Source organism: Mizuhopecten yessoensis, unplaced genomic scaffold, assembly GCF_002113885.1.
Source record: "Mizuhopecten yessoensis strain PY_sf001 unplaced genomic scaffold, ASM211388v2 scaffold5037, whole genome shotgun sequence".
NCBI lineage: Eukaryota > Metazoa > Mollusca > Bivalvia > Pectinida > Pectinidae > Mizuhopecten > Mizuhopecten yessoensis.
The window spans coordinates 1-9,719 of record NW_018405848.1 but is presented as its reverse complement, the minus strand read 5'-3'; the positions used below and the strand labels follow the sequence as shown (position 1 = coordinate 9,719).

Sequence of the window (9,719 nt, the reverse complement as noted above, 5' to 3'; positions counted from 1 at the left end):
ACCATTCTCGTAAATTATGATGTGATTTTCTGTTCGTCAGGTCATTGACTAGAATGATACCTGTAGAAGTTGAAATGTTTTTGTCTTTAAGAAATGACAGACTTAGTTATGAGTCCCTGATCCACTGCAGACAAAACACCAGATACTTGAAGTATTTATTTCATGAAATAAAGAAGCATCTTTTCTCATGCATGCAGCATATACTTTGTAATAGTTCTGGAAAATCTTCCTTATGAACTCTCAAAATTTTAGAAATAAAAATAGTTACAGCTTACTTTTTTCTTTGTCAACATTTAACAACAACAGGAGTTTTTTCTCCTTTATGCAATTGTGTTGACCATTGAATAAGTATATTTTGTGTTATATTTCAAATGAAATATCTTTCTATCAAATAGGAATTGTCTTGTTTCATTTTTCTCGACTTAAAAGGAAATATCAGAATTCATAACTTCATCAACTTTGAAAATGTTCGCAAGATAGGAGAGTCGTTTCAGAAGTGTTTTTGGTGAAGTTAGTTTTTAGCAGTAGTACAGGGATCTTTAAGTAATAAATTAACTTTCATTGACAAAATGAAAAGTATTTGTTTTATACAACAAAACGAAAGCAACAATAGGCAGCCTTTTTTTCTGTTCCAAGCTTTATTGTAAACTTTCAGTAAAAATAATATCAAAAAAATATATTTCCAACTGATTTGCTGGTTTTTATGTAACATTTTGATCGTATTTCTTTTTTATTTTGATGAAAATGGAATAAAACATGAAAATAAAAAAGATTTTCTGGTTCAAGTTTTACTCCTGAATTACATGTACCAATTTTCTTCATCATCAGTACAGAAACAAATTTAACCGCCCATATAAAAGACTGTTATCTTAACTACTTGCAGAAAATGTAAGTCTCTTATATAAGACAGTATTTTCTTACCATGTACCGGATTATAAAATATTGCACGGCTATTTTCATGGCTAGTAGATCCACCAACATCCCATAATTCTGCAAAGTAGGTTTTCTGTGAAGGGGTTCCCGCTTTGTACTCATGTAGCTGTTGTAGCAAACAGATTTCTGGACATTAATTTTATACACAGGTTGTAATAACAACATCACATAAAGTTTTGATATGTAACATTGTGTATTGTTACACCTCAAGTGAATTTCTAGCTATTTGATTGGTTGGGAAAAAATTAAACAAAAATCTCTGTCACCCTCCGAAAATACATTGGTTTTAAGGGGCGCGGGTGATATTGCCATGAGACAGAGAAAAATATCACATGCGCGAAAAATGTGCGTTCCGGGTTCTTCACAGTGGCCATTTTTCACCGCTTTGTTTCCCCACCGTGATGGTCACAAGAACGTTTGACGGCAACAGCCAATTTTATCAAGCGCCGGTGCGATAGCGATTGTAAACAGCAGACTATCAACAAACAAGATGTCATTATCGAGGTTTGCTGCCGTTTCTGAGCTACATATGGAGGAGATTCTTACCTCCAAGGACTCAAAAATATTTATTTAAAGACTTTTGGTGTTGACATTCATTAGCAGGTGACAGTGAATATTGTCAACCCTCAAAAACCCATTGTCACCCTCGGCTTCACCTCGGGTGACAATGGTTTTCTCAGGTTGACAATATTCACTGTCACCTGCTAATGAATGTCATATTTATATATTATTATACCTTCTGTTAAAATCTCGTAATCTGATTGGTTGAGAAAGATGTGAACATTTTCAATGTTACTTGCTCGTTTTACAAAGATAAAGAAGACAAGGTGTTATTCCAAAAAATATCACATGCGCCAAACGTACGCGTGCACGGTTCGTCCCAGTGCCAGGGTGTTATTCCAAAAAATATCACATGCGCCAAACGTATGCGTGCACGGTTCGTCCCAGTGCCAGGGTGTTATTCCAAAAATTGTTACACGCGCCGAATGTGTGCGCCCCTGGTTCATGATCATCCCAGTGAAAACTTTTCTGAAACGTTTGTCGACCTTTAAAAATGGTGAAGTGGTGAAACACCTAAACATGACACTCGGTATAATAAAATAAAAATCACATTCATGAGAGGGCGATATTGCATATTTTCACCCCTTGGAAAGCATTGTTGACCTCGGCTTCGCCTCGGTTAACAATGCTTCCTTGGGGTGAAAATATGCAATATCGCCCTCTCATGAATGTGATATTTATATAATGTCACCCTTTGTGACATCACACAGAACATTACAGTGACATCAAATATTTAAGGCAATGGCAAAAATAATCACCTTTTCCTTCAATGTCACAAAATATGCAATTAACATAATTGAAATGAGTATATCATAAACAGAACTTCAAACTTGTTCCCATTATATCTTATTTTTATCAAACTCTCGGAAGCTTGTTTCATAAAAAAATAATAAGTAATGGGATCTATAGATTGAAATTCTCTATTCATAGAAATACTATGAAATATAAATTGAGAAAATATGTCTGGCAGATTTTCAGGTAGATTTCCACAACTTGCTGTTAAACATTTAATTTAATGCCTAAACAATATGGTGACCTCATTAATGAGGCCTGATATACCTTATATTACAAGTTTATTACAAAACATTTTCAATATTTTTTTTAAATCATGTACTTATCCTCCAATAAGCCCACAAGTTAAACACATAATTTCTTTCTTGAAGCATGGAGTGGGTTTATTTCATAACAATGTCTGAACTACAACACATGTATACATATAAGGTGGACTATTAACAGGCATGGACTTATTACCAGATAATTGTGTTATGTAAAAACAATGGATCTTTATCAAGTTTCCACTGCACACTGGCTGTTAACATTAAATTGAAGGGCCCAAAATCAGGAGTCTCTCTCCTAAATAGGGAGAGTTGGCAAGTATGAGAGGGATAGAGAAATCTTGACCAAAGCAGCAGTAGTGGTCAGTTCTATCTCACCTTGACCTCCACAGAACATCCGATGGTCCAGCCAGGATTGCTTGTTGTCTCATTGTGACAAATAAGATGAACTAATGAGGTCTTCCCAACTCCTGCAAATATTTGGAATATATAAGAGAAAGTCAGTTATTGCCGACTAATGTAGCAGATGTTTATGAGAGAACTGACTAAGGTGTGAAGTCTGTTGTCAATCCTTTCCATAGAAATGTAGAATATATATTACAACTAATCACGAAGCTATAACAATGATGAACACATGAGCCATAAAGTCTGTGTGACATGTAAACCTGGTATATTAGTGTGTGCCAGTCCACTGGTAAGTATCTGCGTGACATGTAAACCTGGTATATTAGTGCTTGCCAGTCCACTGGTAATTAACTGTGTGACATGTAAACCTGGTACATTAGTTTGTACAGTCCACTGGTAATTATCTGTTTGACATGTAAACCTGGTATCCTAGTTTGTCCAGTTCATTGGTAATTATCAGTGTGACATGTAAACCTGGTATATCAGTTTGTACAGTCCACTGGTAATTATCAGTGTAACATGTAAACCTGGTATATCAGTTTGTACAGTCCACTGGTAATTATCTGTGGGACATGTAAACCTGGTATACTATTTTGTACAGTCCACTGGTACTTATCAGTGTGACATGTAAACCTGGTATATCAGTTTGTACAGTCCACTGGTAATTATCATATAATTCATAGCAAGCTGTTTTTACTTTCAGTCAGTGTTGATAGCTTTGAGCCAACATTGTAGTTGTGATTGTTCGGTTTGAGCTTAGATGTTGTTGTTGGGTTTGACCTAAGTAATATAATGATTGTTTGTGTTGAGCTTAATTGTCATTGACATTGTTGGGTTTGACAGTCCACTGGTAATTATCAGTGTAACATGTAAACCTGTTATACTAGTTTGTACAGTCCACTGGTAATTATCTGTTTGACATGTAAACCTGGTATACTAGTTTGTACACTAAGGTGTGAAGTCTGTTGTCAATCCTCTCCATAGAAATGTAGAATATATATTACAACTAATCACAGAGCTATAACAATGATGATCACATGAGCCATAAAGTCTGTGTGACATGTAAACCTGGAATATTAGTGTGTGCCAGTCCACTGGTAATGTTATTGCCGACTAATGTAGCAGATGTTTATGAGAGAACTGACTAAGGTGTGAAGTCTGTTGTCAATCCTCTCCATAGAAATGTAGAATATATATTGCAACTAATCACGAAGCTATAACAATGATGAACTCATGAGCCATAAAGTCTGTGCGACATGTAAACCTGGTATATTAGTGTTTACCAGTCCACTGGTAATTAACTGTGTGACATGTAAACCTGGTATATTAGTGTTTACCAGTCCACTGGTAATTATCTGTGTGACATGTAAACTTGGGACATTAGTGGGTGCCAGTCCACTGGTAATTATCTGTTTGACATGTAAACCTGGTATACTAGTTTGTACACTAAGGTGTGAAGTCTGTTGTCAATCCTCTCCATAGAAATGTAGAATATATATTACAACTAATCACAGAGCTATAACAATGATGATCACATGAGCCATAAAGTCTGTGTGACATGTAAACCTGGAATATTAGTGTGTGCCAGTCCACTGGTAATGTTATTGCCGACTAATGTAGCAGATGTTTATGAGAGAACTGACTAAAGCGTGAAGTCTGTTGTCAATCCTTTCCATAGAAATGTAGAATATATATTACAACTAATCACAAAGCTATAACAATGATGAACACATGAGACATAAAGTCTGTGTGACATGTAAACCTGTTATATTAGTGTGTGCCAGTCCACTGGTAAGTATCTGCGTGACATGTAAACCTGGTATATTAGTTTGTACAGTCTACTGGTAATTATCTGTGTGACATGTAAACATGGTATACTAGTTTGTACAGTCCACTGGTAATTATCATATAATTCATAGCAAGCTGTTTTTACTTTCAGTCAGCGTTGATAGCTTTGAGCCAACATTGTAGTTGTGATTGTTGGGTTTGAGCTTAGATGTTGTTGTTGGGTTTGACCTAAGTAATATAATGATTGTTGGTGTTGAGCTTAATTGTCATTGACATTGTTGGGTTTGAGTTTATTTATTATTGTTGGGTTTGAGTTTATTTATCATTGTTGAGTTTGAGCTTCGTTGTCATTGTTGGGTGTGAGTCTAGTTGTAATTGTTGGGTTTGAGTTTATTTATCATTGTTGGATTTAAGTTTATTTATCATTGTTTGGTTTGAACCTAGTTGTCGTTGTTGGGTTTGAGTCTAGTTGTAATTGTTGGGTTTGAGTTTATTTATCATTGTTGAGTTTGAGCTTAGTTGTCATTTGTTGGGTTTGAGTTTAGTTGTAATTGTTGGGTTTGAGTTTATTGATCATTGTTGGATTTAAGTTTATTTATCATTGTTTGGTTTGAACCTAGTTGTAATTGTTGGGTTTGAGTTTAGTTGTCATTGTTGGGTTTGAGTTTAGTTGTAATTGTTGGGTTTGAGTTTATTAATCATTGTTGAGTTTGAGCTTAGTTGTCATTGTTGGGCTTGAGGTTATTAATCATTGTTGAGTTTGAATTAATTCATCATTGTTGGGTTTGAGCCTAGTTGTAATTGTTGGTTTTGAGCTTAGTTGTCATTGTTGGGCTTGAGTTTAGTTGTCATTGTTGGGTTTGAGCTTAGTTGTCGTTGTTGGGTTTGAGTTTAGTTGTCATTGTTGGGTTTGAGTTTAGTTGTAATTGTTGGGTTTGAGTTTATTCATCATTGTTTGGTTTGAGCTTAGTTGTCATTGTTGGGTTTGAGTTTAGTTGTCATTGTTCGGCTTGAGCTTAGTTGTCATTGTTTGGTTTGAGCTTAGTTGTCATTGTTGGGTTTGAGTTTAATTGTCATTGTTGGGTTTGAGTTTATTTATCATTGTTGGGTTTGAGTTTATTTATCATTGTTGGGTTTATCTTAGTTGTGATTGTTGGGCTTGAGTTTATTTATCATTGTTAGGTTTGAGTTTATATATCATTGTTGGGTTTGAGTTTAGTTGTCATTGTTGGGCTTGAGTTTAGTTGTCATTGTTGGGTTTGAGTTTATTTATCATTGTTGGGTTTTAGCTTAGTTGTCATTGTTGGGTTTGAGGTTAGTTGTAATTGTTGGGTTTGAGCCAAATTTTAATTGTTGGGTTAGAGCTTCGTTGTCATTGTTGGGTTTGAGCCAAGTTTTAATTGTTGGGTTTGAGTTTATTTATCATTGTTGGGTTTGAGCCTAGTTGTCATTGTTGGGTTTTGTTGGGTAAAATTTGGTGGCAAAGGTATAAATAATGTATTATGTAAATCATGTACTATCTCTTCTCTCTCTCAGAAGATGATGTTGTTACCAAAATGTTTACATTAAAACCTGAAGTTAAAAATGTACATTTTCAAGCTTTGGGACAATTAAAGTGTGACAAAGTGCAACATGTAAGGATATTGAGCGTGAATGGAATATTCTGTACGACAAAACTAATGCCGTTAGCATTATATTTATATTAAACATATTCGGTTGTTTTTTTTAAAGTATTCCCTCATGGTTGGATTGTCAGTAAGTTATTTTCATGTGACAAGATTTGGTGTCCAGCGGCAGCTTTGCTGCATTTTCTTGTTTGTATTACTGTTATTATTAATTTTTGACAGAAATTCAGGCTCCTGTGGTTGGTTGGTGCACAGGGGCTCTTTACAAATGTCTGAAATACACATTACTCCAACATTGTTAGAGGTTTTACACGTCGAGAAACTTTTAACAGGCGCCACACGTCACAGTCGGCAAAATAATATCCGATAGAAAAAAGGCCGACCATGCCAGCGGCCTCTTATGTTATAGGAGTAAATTAAAATACACATATGCTAGACCGGTATGGGTCACAGCACACATACACATACACTGTGGGCTGTGACCAATTAGTATAGCATATGTGTATTCTAGACATTTGTAACAAACCCCTGTGGTTGGTGAGTTCACAGTTTCATGGTCTAGCTTTTTTGTGGTGATGTTTGTAAATGTTTAGCGCACCACCCAATGTTTACCCACCAGAGTCTCCCACAACGACGATCTTGATCTTGTCCACCGCAGCCATCATTCATTCGCCTAAAGCGTTAATCTCTGTCATATATGATATAACGATTTGGTGATGTGACATGAAGGATGTAGACAGTGCATGTGTGACACAACAGGAAGTTTAAATTTACACCGTCTATAAAGGGGAGATAATTCTAATTGACGTGAGTGAAGGTAAACACTACTAGGTTTTCCGGATAATTTTAACAAATAGTTAAACAGTGCAAACAATGAATATGATAAAAATCACAGGAGTCTGAAATCCAATAATCAGTAATAGAAGAAATATAAAAAGACTATCATATGTTTTAAAAAGGCATTCATTATGTTTTTTATTACTCTTATGTCAGAATTAACACCGAATTCCAGACGCCCGCGGATAAATGTAACTGTTACTCTTCTTCAATAACAACAAACAATATCTGCTTCAAAAGCATACTTTGAAGATAAAAGATATTTCAAAATATTTTACATCAAACACAAAAGCTGTATTCGTTTATCGCGATCCAAACGATTGAACCGATGTGACCCGAGTTGTTCGTTTTGTGAAATGAGGTCGGACCTAGTAATCTGATGCTGTTTTAACAATAATAATTCGAGGTTCTTATATACCGCTTTATCACAAACTAGTTCGTAGGTCGTCTCAAAGCGATTCACACATTATTATCCGTGGTTATAGGGCCTTTGCAACCAGCCAATACCTTTCTCAACTCCCTGGGGAGCATACAGCCTGAGCTGCCATTTCGGCGCTAACAACTAGCATTCAACAATTCTAGCACTACCTAACCACGTACAGCTGAGTAGACTGGAACAAGCTGAGTAAAGTATCTAGCTCAAAGATACAACACAGTCCCGTGCCGTGACTTGAACCCGCAACCCTTCGGTCGAGAGCCCGGCGTCCTACCACTAGACTACCGTGCCTCCTTCCAGGAAAGCCTTGACAAAGCATTGCATAAACATTTTCAGGTCTTCCATGATTTATACCCGAAACTATAACATCTGTTTAAAAACAGACAAACCGCTTGAACCGAGTACGCGAAATGGGCCATCCCAGATAACAGACATGCGTTGGCCCAATGCATCAGGGTTGGATGGACCATCGTTGGAAAATGACGTTGGGCCAACATCCTTTTTTTGCAAATCGGCCCAATGTTGGCCCAGCATGTTGGACCAACGTTGGCCCCAACAACTACTTCATGTGAAAACAACGTTGGGCTAACGTTGGGCCAACTATAAAACTATGTTGGGTCAACGTTGGGCCAATGCTTAATTGTGGTGCCTATTTAACGTTGGCCCAACGTTACACCAACGAACAAAGGTTGCTGGGCCAACGTTGGTTCAATGCTGTATTTTGTTGTATTATTTGTAGTGGGCTTTCCGTCTTATTTACAGCTACGGTTTTTTAAGGACGATGTCAAGATAGACACAAGAAACGACAGAAAGAAAGAATATGGGAAAAGAGGGAAATGAGAAGTGAATAAAATGTTGGTGTACATGTCTGATAATAAGAAAACAAACATTGATTTATATTATGTCATATCCACCAATTTTATTTTCTACTCTGGCTGATTGGTAGCCGATGTCATCAGTGCAGCTGTCGCCGCCTCTTTCTGCCTTGTGATTTCCTCCCCTTTTTTGTCTCCGCCCCTTCTCGGTCCCCTGTATATCTCAGCCAGTCTTTTGCAATATTATTGACCTCGTTGTACAATGTAGGTGGCCTTTAACGGGAGGTGGTTTTCCGTACAGCCCCTTAAAAATATGGTAACATTAAATGTGTAATAGGGAAAGTATTCCTAGTTCATTGTTTAGAAATAATTCTAAGCGACAAGGGCCCAACCATAGTTAAATTTGTAACCTAAAAAATACAAAGGACCGTAGACCATTTCCTCGCTAATCTATATATATTTCTGTAATGGTTTCAGTAAAACAATACCAGTATGCAACAATTCAACTCAAGATACAGTACTATATAACATAAACATAAAACAATCAAATTGACGACAGAAGTAGGGTAATATGTATTATTAAATCATATGTAAGTTTCAGGCTGTGTATTTTGGCAGGATTTTACGCCCTTGTTAAATAGAATATCTACAAAAGAAATAGCATAACCATAACATATGCAGGATGAGGCCTCTACATATGTCTATAAGGTCATTTATTTTGCATTTTGTATTAGAAAACACTTTTTGTAAGCTATGGGTGTCATACTTTAAATTTATGTCGTTATTGGCACAACCCTCCACCCATAGTAAGCTATAGTGTGATATTAACAGTATAAACAAAATAGTTCTAGGATGTAGTCTAAGAGTTACTTCCATTCCATACAAACACACACACACACTACAGGTACACATGGATATCCACCGTCGTGTGTGTATCTCAATAGAGACGATATACATGTCGACTTAAAAGTATCTTGCAGTGTATACCCATACCATTCCTGTTGTATACATGTAATAAATTAATCCTTTATTAAGNGGGGTTCTGGTTTGGTGGTATGCATGTACGAGCCCAGGAGTAATCGGGTAATGTTGGTAAAATATACCAAAACATTGAGTGTTGTTGTAGATACAATGTATACATGTAATTTTGAAAATAAGAAATCCATATTATAATGCTCATATCTGTAGCATAACTTGTTTGATCTCTACGTCTTTAAATTTGTTATTTTTCAAAAAATAAAGAAAAGAAATACTTTCAATTAAG

At 36.1% G+C, this 9,719-nt stretch overlaps 1 protein-coding gene across 1 annotated transcript in view; it reads right to left on the bottom strand.

Moving 5' to 3' along the window:
- The window catches only part of LOC110450167 (rab-like protein 3), a 14,842-nt gene extending 7,707 nt beyond the window's left edge, over positions 1-7,135 (bottom strand). Inside the window, exons 1-4 of the mRNA XM_021497448.1 lie at positions 6,984-7,135; positions 2,928-3,019; positions 922-1,039; positions 3-60 (exon numbers count right to left, since the gene is read on the bottom strand). Of these exons, the coding sequence (XP_021353123.1) occupies positions 3-60; positions 922-1,039; positions 2,928-3,019; positions 6,984-7,032 (317 nt within the window). The 5' untranslated portion in view covers positions 7,033-7,135. The remainder of the gene's footprint in view (positions 1-2; positions 61-921; positions 1,040-2,927; positions 3,020-6,983) is intronic.
- Between the last annotated feature and the right edge of the window lie 2,584 nt (positions 7,136-9,719).